We start from the raw sequence: 20,808 nt of genomic DNA on the forward strand, positions 1-20,808 counted from the left end.
CAATCTGAAACTTCGCAGATGTATTCAAAAATAGTTAAAGAAGTTATAATACAAATTTCAGCTTTTTAGCATGGATTTCGTTTCACGCTAAAACCACCTTAAGTTTTTATGGGATTTTTAAAGATTTCACATGATTTTATCAAATTTCCGAGTATCGCAATGATTTTAATGGACTTTATAAAAATTTTATTGGATTTCAAAAGATTTTAACTATTTTAGGGAATGTCAAAATATTTCTAGATATTTATCGTTAAAAATTCATGAATTTATTTGAATTTTTTTTTTTCTTGATACAAAATTATCATTCTTGTTTAAAAATTAAATTATTTATTTACTTCAGTTAAAGATTCATAATTTTAGTTGTAAATTCATGAATTTTGTTGAAAATTTGTCTTTTTTAATTGAAAATTGATGTATTTTGTTGAAAATTTATTCGTTTTTGGTAGAAAATTATTCTTCTTGTTAAAAAATTTATCTGTTTTGTTGAAAATTCATCATTTTTGTAGAAATTAATCTCTTGTTCAAAAATTCATCTTTTTGTAGGAAAATTTTTCTCTTTTTTAGATGCAAATTCATGATTTTTGTTGAAAAGTTTTATTTTTTTTTTGTAGAAAATTAATCTTTTTTGTGTTAAATGCATCTATTTCAGTTAAAAACTCCGGATTTCAGTTGAAAATTGGTCTTTTTGGTTAAAATTAATCTTCTTGATTAAAAATTCATGTTTTTGGTTGAAAATTTATATTTTTAAGTTGAAAATTCAACTATTTCGTTGAAAATTCATGAATTTAGTTGGAAAATTATCTTTCTTGATACAAAAATTATTATTCTTGTTTGAAAATTCAAGTATTTCTTTTAAATAGTCATCATTTTAGTTGAAAATTTATGTTTTTGGTTCAAAATAAAACTATTCTGTGAAAAGTTAGATTCTCTTGTTAAAAATTTATCTGTTTGTTTGAAAAATCGTCATTTTTGTATAAATTAATTTCTTGTTCAAAAATTCATCTTTTTGTTAGAAAACTTTTCTCTTTTTTAGATGAAAATTCATGATTTTTGTTGAAAAGTTTTCTTTTTTTTTGTAGATAATTAATCTTTTTTGTTTAAAATGCATCTATTTCAGTGAAAAATTCCACATTTTAGTTGAAAATTGGTCTTTTTGGTTAAAATTAATCTTCTTGTTTGAAATTTTCTCCTTTTGGTTGAAAATTTTGCTTTTTAGTTGAAAATTCATAATTTTATTTGAAATTTCATAATTTGGTAGAAATGAATCTTCTTGTTTAAAAATTCATCTTTTTGATTGAAAAGTTACCTTTATAGTTGAAAATTTAACTATTTCCAAATTCATGTATTTTGTTGAAAAATGTTATTTTTTGGTAGAAAATTAATCTTTTTGGTTTAAAATTGGTCTATTTCAGTTACGGATTCATAATTTTAGTTAAAAAATCATCGTTTTGGTCAAAATTAATCTTCATGTTTAAAAATTCGTCTTTTTGTTAAAAAATTTGTCTTTTTCGGTGAAAATTCATGAATTTTGTTGAAAAATTATCTTTCTTGATACAAAAATTATTATTCTTGTTTGAAAATTCAAGTATTTCTTTTAAATAGTCATCATTTTAGTTAAAAATTTATGTTTTTGGTTCAAAATAAAACTACTATGTTAAAAGTTAAACTCTAGTTAAAAACTCATCTTTTTGTTTGAAAATTGGTCATTTTAGTTGAAAATTCATGAATTTTGTTGAAAATTTGTCTTTTTTAATTGAAAATTGATGTATTTTGTTGAAAATGTATTCTTTTTTGGTAGAAAATTATTCTTCTTGTTAAAAAATTCATCTTTTGACGATTCAATTATTGCAGTTACATATTCATCATTTTAGTTCAAAAGTCATCACTTTGGTAGAAATTAATCTTCTTGTTTGAAAATTTAACATTTTGGATGAAAATTTGTCTTTTTAATTGAAAATTCTTGTATTTTGGTCAAATTTATCTTTTTGGTCTAAAATTAGTTTTTTAGTTGAAAATTCATGTATTTTGTTGAAATGGCGTTTTTAAAGATTTCACAGGATTTTATCAAATTTCCGAGAATTGCAATGATTTAAAGGGACTTTATAAACATTTTAGTTGATTTTCATAGAATTTCTTTGGATTGAATAATATTTTAGTAAATTTTAAGGAATATATTCGAGAAAAGTGAGGTATTTCGTATGTTTTTAAAGATTTGAAGAGTTATGAAATTGGTTTTTAGAATTGACCCTGAATTCTTACTAATTTATCCTGAATTCATTTAAATTCTTTGAAATTCTTTTAAATGTTTTAAAAGACTTCAAGGCATTTTAAAGATACTAAAACAATTTCGAAGAATTTCTAAGAGTTTTAATAATATTAAGGAATTAAAATTTTTTAATTAATTTCACATTTTTTTGCAATCATTTGAAATTTGCCCAGAATTTGTATTAATTCATCTTAAATTCTTTTTAATTATTTTGAATTCTTTGAAATTCACTCAATTCTATTCCATTTAATGGATTTTTAACAAGTTTTTGTTTAATTCATCTTGAAGTGTTTAAAAGTCATCTTAAAATATTCTGCGGAATTTCATCAAATTCTTTGGAATTCTCTTAAATTTTTCTAATCTGATTTCAAATTTACTCAATTCAATTATTTTTTTTTCTTTTTTTTGAATTGTTTTCAATTCACTTGGTTTCTTTTTAAATTTAGTTTGATTTTTTTATCAATTTCATCGAATTCTTCTCATTTCCCTTAAATCCTCTAAATCCACTCAAATTTTATTGAAATCAGTGGATTTTTTATTTTATTTTTAAAAATTATTTTCAATTTATTTTAATTCTTTTTTGTTTATAAATTAGTAGATTTACAATGATTTGAAGAGATTTTAAACTATTTTTTGGAATTCACCTTGAATGCTTATTAATTCATCATACATTTTTTAAATTCCTTGTGGCATTTTTTTTTAATTCTTTTGAATTGACTTGAATTTTTCTTAACCCATTAAAAAATTTCTAAATTAAACGAAGTTTTTGCATATGGTGTATTTCAATTTTTTTTTAAATACCTTGAATTTTTATGATTTTCATCGAATTCTCGTTTATCTTACATTCCTCTAGATTCATTCTAATTTTGCGGAAATTACTGAAATTTTTTGTTATTAAAAATTTTATTGCAATACATTTGAATTATTTTGAGTTTTTTTTTTATTTTGAAGTCTTATTAATTGTTCTTGAATTTGTTACGCTTTAAGCGCGAAAAAAGTACCCTTTCGTCCCTATATTTTATCTCATAGGGACTTGTGAGGCCTGGAGATGTTTTTTTTGTTTTGTTTTAGTTAATCGTGAAGATACATATTTTTTTAAAATGTAAATCTTGATATTTTAGGCAAGAAAAGACTTGAAAGGATTGGAGGAAACTGTTGCCAAGGAGCTCCAAACTCTGCACAATCTTAGGAAACTGTTCGTCCAGGATCTTCAGTGTCGAATCAAGAAATCGATGAACGCAGAAGACAATGAAGATGATGGCGGTTCATTGGCTCAGAAGCAGAAGATTTCCTTTTTGGAAAACAATCTGGACCAACTCACAAAGGTAAGAAAAAAATGTCACATGGTAGCCAAGGAGTCTCTTTGATTGTGAATGAGAGAGCAAAATAGTAGGTCAGAAGAGTATGAACGTGTATCTTTCAGATTGTTGTGGGTCAGAACTCTAAATATTACGGAATTTTGTTTAAAGTAGGGAATTTGATCAAAAGCGTTCTTTATTTTGTTTTAAATTGCAATATAGAATTGAATAACAGTGATTTTTCATTTGTAAAAGTAGCTATTGGAGTTGAAGATTGATAATTTTAATTGGAAATTCATCAGTTTCGTGGAAAAATGATCTTTTTTTTCTTCAAAATTCAACAGTTTGAATGAAAATTGGTCTTTTTTCATTTAAAATTCAACTATTTAGTTGAAAATCGACCTATTTTGTTAAAAATAGATTTTTTTGTTGTAGAAAATTATATTTTTCTTTGCAAGTTAATCTTGTTGTTTACAAATTTTTCTCTTGTTGAAAATGTAATCATATTTTTGGTAGAAAACATGATTTTTTGGTAGAAATTTAACCTTGTTTGATAATTAATCTTTTTTGAAAATTCAACTTTTGGAAGAAAATTAATCTCCCTATTTGAAACTGCTTAATTGAAAATTCATCAGTTCTTTTTTGGTTGAAAATTATATTTTTGGGTAGAAAATTGATCTTTTTTTACAATTAATCTTCTTCTGTGGAAATTCAACTGAAAATTTAACATCAATTTTTGGTTGAAAATTTATATATATATATATTTTTTAGTTGAAAATGCATCTTTTTGGTTTAAAGTTCATCAAATTTCAAGTGAAGATTCGTCATTTTAGTTTAAAAATGCAATATTTTGGTCAAAATTAATCTTCTTATTTAAAAATATATGTTTTTGTTTGAAAATTCAAGTCATTCAGTTAAATATTCATCTGTTTAGTTGAAAATGCATCTATTTGCTTGAAAATTGATCTTTTTTTAGTTCAAAATTCCACTATTAGTTTGAAAAAGTTGTCTTCTCTAGTTGAAAATTTAACTATTTCGTTGAAAATTCATGTATGTTGTTAAAAATGTTTTTTGTTGTTGTTGAAAATCATATTTTTGGGTAGAAAATTGATCTTCTTTTTCTGTAATTAATCTTCTTTCCTCTTTGGAAATTCAACTGAAAATTTAACTTCAATTTCTGGTTGACAAATTATATTTTTTAACTTAAAATTCAAGTCATTCAATGAAATATTCATCAGTTTGGTTGAAAATTGATATTTTTTACTTCAAAATTCAACTATTTGATTGACAATTTTTCTTCTTTAGTTGAAAATTTAACTATTTCCTTGAAAATTTATGTATTTTTTTGAAAAATGTTTTTTTTTTGTTTGTTGAAAATCATATTTTTGGGTAGAAAATTGATCTTCTTTTTTTATAATTATTCTTCTTTCCACTTTGAAAATTCAACTGAAAATTTAACTTCAAGTTTTGGTTGACAATTTATATATATATTTTTTAATTGAAAATTCATTTATTTTGTTAAAAGATCTTATTTTTTGGATAAAAATTAATCATCTTCTTTGAAAAGTCATTACTTTAGTTGAAAATTTATGTATTTGGTTCAGAATAAAACTACTTGGTTGAAAATTAAACTCCTTTGTTAAAAATTTATCTTTTTGTTTAAAATTCATCTATTTCAGTTAAAGATTTATCATTTTAGTTAAAAAATGCATTATTTTTGGTAAAAATTGATTTTCTTGTTTGAAAATTTATCTTTTTGGTTGATTATTTTTTTAGTTAAAAATTCAACTCGGATGAAAATCCACATTTTTTAGCTCAAAAATTCAAATATTTAGTCTTTTTGAGATTAAAATTCACATATTTCAAATAAATATTTTTTTACTTGAAATTTAACCATTACATTTTTTGTTAGTTAGTTTATGTAAATTAAAAACTCAAACATTGGGTTGAAAATTCACCTTTTTTAGTCTGAAGTTCAACTATTTTGTTGAAAATTCACGTATTTTGTTAAAAAATCGATTTTTTGTAGATTTTTTTTTAAGTTAATCTTCTTGCTTAAAAACTTTTCTTTTCGGTTAAAAATGCAAGTATGCCAGTTAAATATTTATAATTTTAGTTGAAAATTCATCTTTTAGGTTGGAATTAAAAAAAGCTTGGTTGAAACTTTAACTCTTCTGTTAAAAATTAAATTGTTTGTTGGAAATTCATCGTTTTAATTAAAAATTCATTTCTTTGTCGGATCATTCATTTTTTGATTAAAAATGTAATTATTCAATTTTTGCTTGAAAAATTATCTTTTTTTTGTTTGAAGCTTTGTCTTTTTTTAATCTTCTTTGTCAAAAATTCAATTATTTTAGTTAATGATTCGTCATTTCAGTTAAATATTTACAATTTTATTTGAAAATACATCACTTTGTTTGTAAATGTAACTATTTTATTTGAAATTTAATTATTTACGTTTTGGTTCACAATTGATCTTTTTTAGTAAAAATCTTTTTTTTTTTTAAAGCTTAACTATTTCAGTTAACGATTTATTGTTTTAGTTGTTAACTAAAAATGTTACTATTCCATTTTCTTTTTGAAAATTATTATTTTTTAGTACCAAATTGATCTATTTCTTTTAAAATTCATGTATTTTATTTAAAAAATTGTATCGTTGGTAGAAAGTTAATCTTTTTATTTGAAAAGTAATCTTCTTGATTGAAAATTTATTTTTTTGGTTTAAAATTTAACTATTCCAGTTGAAGATTCATAATTTTATTTCTTAAATGCATCACTTTGCTTGAAAATTCAACTATTTTATTAAAAATTGAACTTTTTTGTTGAAAATCCGTTTTTTCGTTGTTTAAATTTATTTTTTTCTTCTGAAAACATAACTATTCCTTCTTTTTTTGTAGAAAAATAGATTTTTTAGCAGACAATTTAAGTACTTTTATCACAATTAATTTGTTTTGCTCTGTTGTGCTAAATGATGTTTAGAATGAGCTTCATAAATTAAAATCAATGTTTCCGGCTTGCGGCAAATATGAATATGTTACTTTTAGTTGACCTGAAGTAATTGAAAAAACTTGACCGGAAATACTGCGTAAAATAAGTAAACATTGTATGCCAGGACAGAGTCATGCGGAGGGAAATTGTTAATTATAATGTGGCCCTCGTGGCGAGATTTGTTTGGTGGAAGTATGCAGGTGTAGGTTTTGAGTCGTGAGTGATGTACGATGACCTTTTAAAGCTCTCAATCTGGGGCGATTGCTAGAGATATTTATCAGCGACTCGTGTGCCAGCAGCGGTCTTTACGGAAGAATATAATAAAATTATAAATTATTTATGACAATTGGTAGAATGTTTATTTATATTTTGTTTTATTTGAATCGTTAATAGGTGCACAAACAGTTGGTGAGGGACAATGCGGATCTGCGTTGTGAACTTCCGAAACTTGAGAAAAGATTAAGAGCAACAATGGAGAGAGTTAAGGCTCTGGAAACTGCTCTGCGAGATGCCAAAGAAGGTGCAATGCGTGACCGTAAACGTTACCAGTATGAGGTCGATAGAATTAAAGAGGCAGTGCGACAGAAAAATTTGGCTCGCCGTGGACCTAGTGCACTTATTGCAAAGCCGATTCGAGCGGGCCAACACCACGTCACTGGGGTTAACGCAATTAAACCTGGCAATCGAGGTACGAACATTTTCAGTAACAGTATAAATAATAATAATAATAATCATAATAATCATATTTTGTAAAGAAGTAGGGTGTCCCTTATTTTTCAAAGGAAAAATTCTTTACTGCAATCTACAGATTTCGTTCCGAAAGCCAAAAAAAAAAAATCTTGCGTTTCTAATTTTATCAAAATTGGTGAATTGAATTTTTCCAATTTCAATTGAAAAATAAAAAATTCATATCAGCACTTGCTTTATAGTAATTATCAAGTTTTTTTTAATTTTAGGCATCTATTGTTGATAACTATAGAAAATAATATTTTCGTTCATCAAGAAATTTGGAAATTTTGGTCCAGAAATTTGGAACGATTATTTTTTTTTTAGCCATTGGAACTAAATCTAGGGGTGGGAGCAAAAGAATTTGAAAATAAAAATTTAAGACTTATAGGGTGTTCACTCTCCTGGAAAACCTCGAAATTACAAGGATATTTATTTGAATTCAGGGATTTTTTTCGAGAGCGTGCTTCAAATTTGGTTTAAATCGTAAAATTAAATTAAAGTTTATTTTAAACTTTAACTATTTCGTTGAAGATTCATTTATTTCTCGAAAATTTATTCTTTTGCTAGAAAATTAATCTTCTTTAATTCACTCGTTTTTTATTTGAAATAAAAATATATTTTTTTTAAATATCAGCTATAATTAAAAATTCATCTATTTGGTTACAAATTTTACTATTTTGTCAAAAATTCATCTCTTTCGTAGAATATTACTCTTCATGGATAAAAATTCACCTTTTTGGCTTATTATTTATTTTTTATGATAGAAAATTAATCTATTTTATTGAAAATTCGTATTTTTTGTATTGAGTTTAACGGCTTTTGATTTCTATTAAAATCTTTTTGTTTGATATGTCAACAATTAAAATTTTCGTTGGGAATTAATTTCTCTTTTTCTTTTATTTAAAAATTCAAATTTTTAACTAAAAATTTCACTATTCAATTTTATGTGGAACATTTTTCTTTTTTAATTTAAATTTAATGTATTTTGTTGAAAATTCGTCTTTTTTTAATGTAGAAAATTAATCTGTTTTGTTTGAAGATTAAACTATGTTTTTTGTAATTCGTCTTTTTTGGTTTATATATCCACGATTACATTTTTCGTTGAAAATTCATCTTTAGGTTGAAAATTTAACTCTTTTTTTTAACTTTTTCTAGCTGAAAATTAATTAATTTAACTGAAAATTGTATTAGTCCGTTTGAATATTCTAAGATTTTAGTTAAAAATTTATATTTTCAACTTTTTATTAACTGAAAATCTAACTATTTAATTTTTCAATACAAATTTATTTTTTTTTAGTAGAAAATGTATGTATTTTGTTGGAAATTTGGCTTTTGCGGTAAAAAATTAATCTTCTTGGTTGAGAATTCAATTATTCAATTTAAGGATTTATTATTTTAGTACAAAATTTATCTTTTTGTTTTGAAACTAAACTATTTTTGATTGCATTTTTTTTAGAAAATTTGAACTTTTGGTTGAAAATTAATTTTTTTGGCCGAAAATAATAATTTTGCTTTAAATCCAGCAGTTTAGTTGATTTTTTTTCTCTTTTAACTGAAAAATCTTTTCGGATGAGATATCAAGTATTCAATTTTTCGTTGAGAATTCATTTTTTTTTTTTTTTTTTGAAATTTAACTGATTGTTTGAAAGTTCAACTCTTTTGTTAAATTTTTTATTTTTTTTTGAAGATGCATAATTTTAATTGAAAATTCATTTCATGTTCATTCATTTATGTTTACAAAGATAAAATAATATATTTTTTTATTTATTATTTCAATTAATGGATTTTGGAAAGAATTAAAAAAATAATGATGTTTTTAGATATTTACAAGGACTGAAAAAAATATTATTTGCGATAAACTCGCGAAATTGTATACATATCTCGATTCAATTGGTTGAAAAAAATCTTTAGATACCTAGAAAAGACCTGGAATTGACAGGGAATATTTTTCCAGGATTTGAGTAGACCTCCTGGTGTATTTAAGGGCATGTGATACTTAGAAAATTGTCGATTTTACCAGTTTTAGGTTCCGACGGCTTTTTTTCTTTAATAATCAATATTTTGTCTTAAAAATTTGGGACACGATAGCGACCATGCTAACGGACGTCCCCACACACTTTATTTGTGTTTTTTTTTCAGAAAATTTTTTGATATTGCTAACAACGTATGTACATTTGGAGGTTATGTATGTTACAATTCTCCTGTACGTTACTTCCAAACTACACAATATTTTTGGCCGAAAACTTTGGACTTGCAAATAAACATAGTAACTAATCTCCCGGAACTAACCCTTTTTGCAGGCAATCAAAAAAGTTTATTTCATAAATAATTTCCAGATTATCGGAAAGGCAGAGATGAAAAACGACGTAACCTCAAAATAATACATAAGCATAAAATTTTTATTTAGCACAATAATTTTTTTTTGTTATTATCCCTCAAAAAAGTGTCCGGGGACGTCCGTTATGATTTTTTATAGCATCTCCGAATTCAGTTTTTAAAGATTTTCATTTTTGTGGAAAAAAAGCCGGGGAAACTGTAAGTATCACATGCCCTTAAGGGCCGCCCTATTGGGAATGTTGGTCTACCATTCGCCACCTGGTGCCGAAAACTGGAACTAGAAATACTAGGTACAATTTTAAAGATGTATTTTCATTTTTGCATACAAGTGTTTTTACTATTGTTTTGTGAAGTATAAAATAATAATTGAATACTAAAAAAAAATCTTCATCAAAAATAAATAGGTTTAGATAGAATTTCCATCTTATACAACAACAAAAAAACACATTTTTGTAAAATAGGTTTAAAAAAACAACAATTATTTCACTATTTCATGCAAGTTTTAATGCATTGTAAGCTTAAATAAACTTTAATTAATGTACGCAACAACTAATTTCATTCAGATTATGCAAAGAATACGAATAATAGCCGATTGGCATTTACATACGAATTTTTTGAAACAGGAAAAAACCGGGAAATGACAGTGAATTTTACAAATTTTGTAGAAGAAAAATCTGTCCACGTTCAATTTCAACAGTTTTTAAATAATTATTTGAATTGTTATGTTTTTCAATTATGTTATTGTTTAGCTTACAATGCGTAATTCCAAAATTTTTATTTTTAAGCTTACATTTTTGATTTAAAGAATTTTTTAATTCTTTCTTAAAGACTTCAACAAATACAAAATAAAAGCTTTTGGTGTTGAAAATTTGGGATAAAAACATTTTTATATAATAAATAAATACATTTGTTTAAATTTATCTGTACTTTAAGTAATGAAAAGTGAACAAAAACGATTTAAATCTGTTCATAATTTAAGAATTTTGCGATTTTAACGTTAAAACTTAAACGGTTTCAATTTGAAAATCTTTGTCATTAAACGAATCTGAACGTGTGATTGAAAGTTTATAAACCATTTTCAACTTAAAAATAACTTCATAATAATATATTCTTAATTAATGGATTTTATTATTTAAAATATTCTTTCAATTTAAAATATTCAATTTTTAACCCATTCAATTTGAAACTTTTAATTTAAAAAAAAATGAATGATCGAATATTTAGCAATATTTGAATTTTCATTTAAGACAAGTAAATTGAAATCAAATATTTAAATGTAAAGAATCTTTGAGTGAATTGTTTGAGATAGAAAACCTGGAATCTTTAAATTTTCGAAGAGCCTTTAAACTTTGAACGTTACAATTTTAATTGTTGTAATTGAAAAATGCTTAATTTGTAAGTGAAATTTAAAAATTTTGATGTATAATTTACAAATGTACATTTTGTAGAAAAAATTTGAGTAATTTTAAGAGATATTTAGGAGTTTAAAAAAATTTTAATTATCATGCAAATTTTAGAAAGTTTTCTTAAAATCTTCTAGAATCTTTTTGAAAATTTTGTTTAAATCTTTGAAAAACTTTCTTAATATACTCTTATAATCATTTTTCAAAATGGAAAGTTATTTTTAATTTTCCTAGGAATCTTAAGAAAATGTTTTTATTCTTTTGAAGCCTTTAACAATTCCAAAAAAAGAATCTAATTTTTTGGTTTAAAATCTGCGAAAATCTACATCTTGTTTTATATTAGGCTATGATTTCAAGTTTTCCATTAAGTTTGAATCTTTTCAAAACTTCCACATATTTCTTAAAATTACTTAAATTTCGCATAAAAATATTAAATGTTCAATTGTTATTTGTACATCCAAATTGTAAAGAAATTTTTTAAAATTTGCAGGATTTTCTGAAAATAGTAAAAAAAAACAATTAATTTTGACAGATATTTAGAAGCACTGAAAAAAATTTTCAAAATTAATTTTAAGTTTAAAACAAATTTAAAACAACTTATAGATTTCTCAAGATTTTTAAATATAATTTTGACGTTTTCCAAGTATGTTTAAACTATTTAAAAAGAAAATAATTGAGTTTCTAATTTAAGCACTGTTCAATTTTTAAAAATTCAATTTTTCAATATTTAATGTTTCTAGCTTAAAAGTTCATTGATTGATTTTTTAATTTAGAGCATTGAAAATGATAACGTGGATTTATATTTTTTATATTTAAAAATGTTAGTACCCTTAATTTTGTATGCGTAAATTATTGAGCATTTGAATACAACGTTTTTTAACTAAAAACTTTTAAATTTTAATTTTTAAAGTTCAAAATTAAACAGTTCCACTTTGAGTGCTTTCATTTGCAGCTCAGTTTTTATTACCTCAAGTGGAAAATTGTTTAGTTTTATGGTTCCATTTTTGAAATTGCATTGACCGTGAAAAATGTTTGCGAACTGGGAAATGACCGGCAATTTATTTCGTCGATTAAAACGGCCACCCTGGTTCATTTTTGTTTCAAAATAAGTCCATTTAAGTTTACAATCTTTTGAAAATCACGATAAATGGTCCCATAATTGTTTCTTTTAGAAAAATATTTCTGTCTAAAAATGTGCTTTTTCACTGTATAATATGTCAATCCTATCTAAAATTCTTTGTTTCCGATAAATAATTATTTTTATTATCCAATAATTACTTTAAAACCCACAAAAAAAATTGTTACAACACTTTTATCCACGAATTAAAATGCATCTTTAAAATCGTACCTGTTCTTTCTAGTTCGGATTTTTGTCACCAGGTGGCGTATTGCAGTTTAACCATTACCAATACTGTTGTGCAAGACCCCATTATTCTGATAATTTTGATTTGCCTGTGTTTAATTTTTCATTTGAAATAAGTAGTTTTGATTCCTTTCCTGTATTAATATTATTTTGGTATTTACTTTTTCATGTTTCCTCTCATGTAGAGGCGGAGGTCATCACTCAACGATCGTGAACATAACCTGAAATTCTTCACTTTTACAGAAAACAAGAGCAAGAATTCTTTTGCCGATGAAAATAATATAAATTCAGACGTCAAATTGATTTATAACGCGTACGCATAAATACCTACATAAAAAAACAAACCCTATATTTAGTAAGATTGCAGCAGACGTACATACCATTTACTCACAACGAGCACCGCGTCGGTTTTGTTTATTAAAGAAGCACGTGATGATATAGGTATATTGCGAATAGGTAAATTAAGTTATTATAATAAGAATACTGCATGTCTTGTCGAATTGTAAATAGTGAGTTTTTATAAATTATTATTTACCGCCGTAAATTCATTCGTAGCAGAGCAGCAGCAACAAAAAAAGAAATAAAAAAAAAAAAAACAGAAAGAAAACAGAACAGTCTACTTTTACGCGATGGCACTGATAATTTGTGATTGTGAACTACGACTATTTTGTGACTTGTATTATTGTACAGGTGACTCGCATTTTTGTTGGTTTGATTACTGCACTTGTCATCAATCAATCAATCAATCAATCCAAGTTCTGATTACAGCTTTACTCGCGAAAAGTATAACCAGAAAAAAAACGAAAAGACACTTCCTGAAATATGGTATGCGATTCGACATGCAGTTTTACCTAAAATTGTACGAATGATTGTGGCTTTTGAGTATTTGTAATTGTATGATAATATCATTCAATGGCTATCTATCGTTCTCGGCTATCGTCTCGAGACAGTTACAGAATTTGATCTCATTTTTTGTTTGGTTGGAGGGCTCGCTTAATGGAAAATTAAGTTTTGTAGCCTTTCCTCTGTGATTTGTCAGACTCAAATCTTTGTCGCCGTTTCGAGAAGTTATCCTACCATGAGAGAGAAACTGCCTTATCCCCGCTTTTCTCCCCCATCTCTCAGTGTATTTTATTAATTTATTGATTAGATTCTTTCATACATCCACATCAGAGGCTTTAACTATAAATAAAAGTGCACAGAGCGAAATTAAAAAAAAAAAAGCCTGTGACAATTAATAACTTTTTATCTTTCTTTTTTTTTATTCACGCCAATCAATGACATTATTTTAATGTTGCTTAATATTTAAATAAGAATGTATGTAATATATTATTAACTCTTTCGCTCAATCTTTCTCTTTTTTTAACTGTGAAATGATTTATATTAGAATGATTTTACGTAAGGACAAAGTTCAATGGGGCAGTTTTCCACTCCAGAAAAAGCGCGATCTATTTGGGTTTCGAGTTCTGTACAAGTTCAAAATTTAATATATGAAAATAGCTTTTTTTCTACAAATTATTATTATTAAAACAACTGTATTTTAAAATTAAAAAGCAAACTGTTTTTTATTTAAAATTTATCGGTTAAAGTTTCTTCGTTTTATTTTTTCATTTATTTTTGTTTTGTTTTAAACTGATTTTTTGTTGTTGAAAAATCATCCTTTTTGGTAGAATTCAACGTTTTTTAATTTAAAACTATCTTGCAGAAAATCAGTTTTTTTTCTTTAAAATTTGATGAACTGAAAATTTAACTTGTCCATTTTTTGTTAAAAATTCGCTTCTTCTTTTAGTTTGAAAATCAACCATTTACATGAAAATTAATGTGTTTTCTTGAAAATTCGTCCCTTGTGACTGGAATTTAATCTTGATGCTCAACCATTTAAGTTTTTGGTTGAAAATTTAATTAATTAAAAAAAAAAAATCGTTTTTCGTTTCTCGAAAATTGAGCTTTTTTTTCAGAAAAAATTTCATCTATGTGTTTGAAAATTTAATATTTGTTTAGAAAATTATTATTCTCATTTGTAAAATCATTTATTTTTGTTAAAAATTAATTTCTTTCGTTAAAAACTGCAATAATAAAAAAAAATATTTTTTTTTTGTTAAAAATTAATTTTTAAGTTGAAAATTCGACATTTTGATAAAAAATAAATTTTCTTGTATGAAAATTCATTGTTGTTTTTTAACTTAAGATTGGAGTATTTTATATAAAATTTGAAATTTTTGTATAAGTTCAACTGTATTTTATTTAATATTAAAAACTTGTTACCTGCGAAAATTAACTATTCAATTTTGCTTTGAAAAATTTTTTTCAGTCAAAGTTATACCGCTCCATTGGAAAGTAATTTTTTTGTTTGAAGATTCATTACTTTACTTCAAAATTCATCTCTATGGCTAAAAATTTAACTATTTTGGTTGAAAAGTTAAGCATTTTGTTCAAACCTTCTTTAATTATTTCAAAATTATTTTTTTAACTGATACTTGAGCTTGTGCATTTATATTTGTCAAATTCATTTCTTTCGATCAAATTTTTATATGGTGTATTTTTTTATAATTAATTTTTCAACTTAAAAATTAAGTATTTTATTTAAAATTCGCCACTTTTGTTTAAATTTAACTGTATTTTATTTAATACTGAAAACTTTTTACGAAGGAAAATTAACTATTCTATTTTTCCTTGAAAATTCATCTTTTTTTAGTCAAAGTTATTATTCTGTTGGAAAGTAATTTTTTGATTGATGATTCATTACTTTAGTTAAAAATTCATCTCTTTGGCTAAAAATTCAACTATTCTATTTAAAAATTCGCTTTTTTGGTAAAAAAAAAAATTAATATTTTTAACAGAAAATTTAACTTTTCTATTTTTGGTTGAAAATTTATTCTTTTAAAATTCACTTTTGTTTCAAATTAAACTTTATGATTGAAAATTCACTTCTTATTAAAAAAACTACACTATTCCATTTTTGGTTAAACTTTTTTTTTTAATTTTAATTAATTAAATAATAAATTTAATTTACCTTTTTTAATTAGAACTTAAAATATTTAATCGGAAATTGACGTATTTTGTTGAAAATTGGTCTTTGTAGTAGAAACTTAATCTTCATGTTTTGAAAAAAAATCATTTTGTTTGAAAATTAAACTGTTTCTTTTTTTGGTTCATAATTCATCTTTATTAATTTGAAAATTCTATTATTTAGTAAAAAATAAAGAATGTTATCAAACTAGTAATTGAAATATTAAATTTTTTTCTCGTCAGATTGAATTACTTACTCTGTTACTTTATTTTACAAATGAACTATAAACTTTTATTAGTAATTTGTAAAAAAAAGTTATGTATTCATTTATTAAATTAAAATTTTCGTAGAACTCGTACCCGAACAAATCCGACTCTCTGGTGAGTCGTAAACCCTCCTATTCTAGACATTCTAATCTCGCATCAATTAGATTATTTATTTTTAATTAATTTACAAACAGGCGCAGCCTAATTTTATTTATTTATTCGTTGGAAATCAAATTTCTGGGCGAAAGAGTTAAATTGAAAAAGTCCAGAATTTATCAAGTTCCTGAAACAATCGTTTAGGGAAAAAAATGTGAGATCGCTACCGTCAACAATAGATTTATTGTAGTCTCGAAATATATTATTAGTTAATTATATATTATTTATAAGAAATTGCGATCGAAGCATAGAAGACAATTGAAATTCATTCATAGACTCTTTTTTTTTCCTTTATAATGCACTAACTTTCTTAATATTTTTAAGTCGACAAAAGTATTCGATGTCCTTTGAGTTTTTTTTTCAAAGTCGGCCAATTGATTTCCTTAAAAATTTGTGATATCAAGAGCGAGAAAATGCGAAAATAATAACGAGTGCAATTGACAAAGTATTTTATTGGCATTTGTGAATATGCGCATAAAAAACGCTTAAATTTAAGCGTAACGCCTTAAATGACACCTTCTGCCATTATGTAATGCTGTACGAAAACTAAATGATAATGTTTCAAAGCCTAAACTTCTCGGAGTGCAATAAGTATAGCAGAGAGGCATTGCTTTCGTTTTATGTATTTTCAGTTCCACTTTCATTATATTGCTTTTTGGGACATTTTTTTAACCTTTAAGTATGGACGTGATTTCATTTTTGCACTAACTTTTTTGTATCTAATTCAATAAGTAAACAAGTTTTTATTATCAGGGTGGCGACTTGACCGGGAAATTATCGGGAATTTACTTCTGATTTCAGGCAAATTCCAATTTTCATTATTTCAATAATTTTCTTCAATTTAGAAAAGTGATTTCTACTTTATCTAGAGTCGCAGATTATTCAGAATTTCTCGCTTCACTCGAATTAAATCATAATTTATTATTGAATGTTTATTGTTATTCGTTATAAGAAAATAATTTTGCAATTTTTTTCTCTGTGATAGTTTTTTCGCTGAATTTAATTTGATAATCGAATTGATGATATTTCAAAGATTCAGAAAAAATCATTTTTACAATTTTTTCAAAAAATGGATTTATCATGTTTTATTTTCTTACTCATTTATTCTGACTTGAAGAAAAAAATTTAGAAAATGATGGTCGTTTTTATTTTAGGACATTTTCCGTATAGAAAATTCAAATATTTGGTTGAAAATTTACGTTTTTTTAAATTTAGAAATTAAACTAGTTTGAAAAATTTTCTACTTTATGCAAAATTCGCCTTTTTTGCAGAAGATTAATATTTATGGATGAAAATTAATCTTTTTGTCATAAAATTCAACTATTCCTGTTAAAGAGTCATGATTTTAGTTAAAAATAATTTCTTTAACTGAAAATTTAACTTGAAAATTGATTAATTTAAAAATTAATTTGAAACTTGATCTTTTATAGTTAGTTCAAAATTGAACCGTTCCAGGGAAAATTTGTCTTTTTTTTTTAATTAAAAACTCCACTCTTTCGTTGAAAATTCACGTATTTTGTTTAAAAAAATCAATTTTTTGTAGAAAATTTTCTTTGAAAGTTAATTTTTTTTTAATTCTTCCTTTCGGTTCAGATTGGAAAGAAAATTATTTGGGTGAAAGTTAAATTCATTTTTTTTCAAAGAGTTTTTTTTTTGGTTGATGGTTCATCGTTTGAATTAAAAATTCATTTTTTTGGTTGAAAAATGAGCTGTTTGATTGAATACTTCTTTTTTTTTTTGGTTGAATATTCCACAATTTTATTAAAACAGTTCTTTCTTTGGTTACACCTTTCTTTTTTGGCTAAAAATTTAATTTTTTAATTTTTGGTTGAAAAATTATCTTTTTCAGTTAAAAGTTCGTCTTTTTCGGTATAAATTAATCCTCTTGGTTGAAAATTATTTTTTTTTGGTCTAAACTTTAATTATTCTAGTTAAATATTCATCATTCCAGTTAAAAATTCATATAATTTGGTTTAAAATTCCAATATTCCAGTTAAATATTTACAATTTTATTTGGAAAATTAATCAATTTGTTTAAAAATGTAACTATTTTTTTTAAAGTCATTTTTTTGTGGAAAGTAGTTTTTGTAACTGAAAATTGAATTTATTCAAATTGAATATTTCATAGTTTTAGTTGAAAATGCATATTTGCTTGAAAATGCAACTCATTTGTTGAAAATCAAGTCTTTTATATAATAATTTAACAATTCCAGTAGAAAATTGAACCAATTTGCAGAAAATACGCCTTTTTGTAGAAGATTATTATTTATGGTTTAAAATTGATCTTTTTGGAATAAAATAATTTCTTTAACTGAAAATTTAACTACTTTTCAATTTTTATGTTAAAAATTCATCTTTTCTAATTCAAAATTCAACCATTTGTTTGTAATTTTTCAATTTTTGGTTGAAAAATTATCTTTTTTAGTTGAAAATTCGTCTTTTTCGGTATAAATTAATTTTCTTGGGTCAAAAATTTTTTTTTTGTCTAAATATGGAATATTCAGCACTTTGTTTAAAAATGTAACTATTTTTTTTTTAAAGAGATTTTTTTGTGTGGAAAGTAGTTTCTGTAACTAAAAATTTAACTTATTCTATTTGAATATTCCATAGTTTTAGTTGATAATTCATCTGTTTGGTTGAACATTATTTTTTTAAACTAAAAACTGAATTATTTAAAGTTTTGATTCAAAATTTATACTTTTTAGTAAAAATTAATTTTTGTTTTTGTGAGAACTCAACAATTTAGTTCAGCATTCATTTCTTTAGTTGAAAAATCTTGTTTTTAGTTTAAAATTATTTTTTTTTACTAAAAATGTTACTATTCCATCTTTGGTTGAAAATGATTATTTTTTTAGTTCAAAATTTAACTATTAGTTTGGGAACATTTCTATTTAAAAATTAATCTTCTTGTTTAATAATTCATCTTTTTTGTTAAAAATTTAACTATTCCATTTGAAGATTCATGATTGTATTTGAAAATTCATCACTTTGGTTGAAAATTGAAATATTTCGTGGAAAATCAGTTTTTTGATGGAAACTAAATTTTTTTAACTGAAATATGAACTATTCCATGTTTTTGTAAAAAAAAATGATATCTTTTAGTGGAAAATTTAAGTATTTAAAAATCAGTTTATTTTGCAATTATTTGCTCTCTTGTGTCAACGAATTTTTAGAATGAACGTCAAGGATTAAAGTAAATATTTGAATTTTCCGGAAAATATAAATATGTTAATCTTAGTTGACCGGGAAAAATAAAAAATTTGACCCGGAAATGAGCGGCAATTTGAAATGGTCCGCTGAATCGCCATCCTGATTATCTAACTTACACAAGTATATGAAGGGAAATTGTAATATGTAAGAAATTAATACATTTTATCAACTTTTATTATTAAACTAAGTTGAAGCTCAAAGTTTTTTTTTGTGTGGCATCTTGCGTTTTAAATACCTTGAAGCAGGAAATTTAAATTTTAACGATACCGTGGTCGTGCGGTCTTATAGACCGCACGGACATACTTAAAGGTTAAAACAAGTTGAACTGAAATTTCAATCAGAAGAATATTGATTAATTATTATGTTGATGAAATAATGAAAAATGCGTTTATTAGTTAAGGACTATCTTGCATTTCTTTGAAACTATTATCTAAGACATAAATGCACACAATCATTTCACAATGCTTTATATCGATCTAGTTATAGGCTTTCAGGCATTACATTCTTCAGGGTACGTTTTGCTAATAATCTTAAGTGCTCTCATTGTCAGCGAAAGGTCGTCAAAACGTGTCCTCTCGAGAAAAAAAAAAAATAATAATATAAAAAAAAATAAGCATGGTGCAAACTATAATCTATAAAATAAATGTCTCTTTCGGTGTCTATTTCAATGTAATTTGTTATACATATAGAGTTTCTCTCTGTCGTTTGTAGTTACTGTTTTTTCCGCTTTGGACGGGCATGAAAATATTCCCAATATTGCGAAATATTTTCTTCGAAGAATTCCCTGCTCGTCGAAAGCCGAGTCGAGCAGAAATTGCAAGCCATTGTGGAAACCGTGAAAGAGAGTTGCGATTATTTTCATAATATTTACTGCAAATTTATCTAAAAATTATACAATCTATGCACACTCAAAACTGCTGTTAAAGAGGAGGTTGATTGTTGAATTCTAACTTTTTATTTTATTTCTTCAAAATTTTGCACGATTTAGGATTAATTGATGATTATTTTTCAGCCAAAAATTAGAGAAAAAAAATGTACAGATCTTTGAAATGTTTGTATATTATACGAATCTAGAGTTAGACATTTTCGAAACATAGTTTTGGAAATTATTTAGAATATTTTTACATGGAAATTTTATCGGTTACTATATTTCAGTATTTATATTGAAGCTCCGATCAACCTCATCTTAAACAATCTTAAACGATTAAGAAAAATGTCACAGCAGAATAAAAAAATAAAAAAATGCTAAACAACTCTACTATGGTGGATCTTAGGTTGTACATGCAGGGTGTAGAGGCTGTAGCTATGGAATACTATGAAGTATGAACTGTATTACTTATTACTACCATTAAATTTTAAGATTAATTTAAACCATTATGATAATGATTATTATTATTATCTAGAAAAAATGATATACTTACATTAAAAACTAAGTAAAAACTAAAGAAAATCTAATTTTTTGATTATATGCAGTAACCAAGTATTTCAAATACCTATAATACTCTTGTCGAAATTAAATTAAACAGAGAACGTTACTTAATCAGGGTGTCTACCCTACCTGGAAACATTGGAATTGTCAGGAAATTTTTATATACTTGAAAATACCTGTACATTTCGGGAAATTGTTTTAAAGAGCGCGCTTCATTTTTTTAAAAACTTAAATATAAATTCGAATAGTAATGATTCTTTATTTTTAAAAGTAGCTTTTTACTGTATTGAACTATTTTGCTTAAATCTCGTTTTTTTTTGCTTGGAATTTATTTGTTTTAAAAAATCGTATAT

At 24.5% G+C, this 20,808-nt stretch overlaps 1 protein-coding gene across 1 annotated transcript in view; it reads left to right on the top strand.

The window, feature by feature from the left end:
• LOC117174577 (kinesin heavy chain) overlaps positions 1-12,980 on the top strand; it is a 48,318-nt gene extending 35,338 nt beyond the window's left edge. The window contains exons 10-12 of the mRNA XM_033363805.1: positions 3,388-3,591; positions 6,946-7,240; positions 12,628-12,980. Of these exons, the coding sequence (XP_033219696.1) occupies positions 3,388-3,591; positions 6,946-7,240; positions 12,628-12,707 (579 nt within the window). The 3' untranslated portion in view covers positions 12,708-12,980. The remainder of the gene's footprint in view (positions 1-3,387; positions 3,592-6,945; positions 7,241-12,627) is intronic.
• Positions 12,981-20,808: the final 7,828 nt, after the last annotated feature.

This window comes from Belonocnema kinseyi, chromosome 6 (genome assembly GCF_010883055.1).
Source record: "Belonocnema kinseyi isolate 2016_QV_RU_SX_M_011 chromosome 6, B_treatae_v1, whole genome shotgun sequence".
NCBI lineage: Eukaryota > Metazoa > Arthropoda > Insecta > Hymenoptera > Cynipidae > Belonocnema > Belonocnema kinseyi.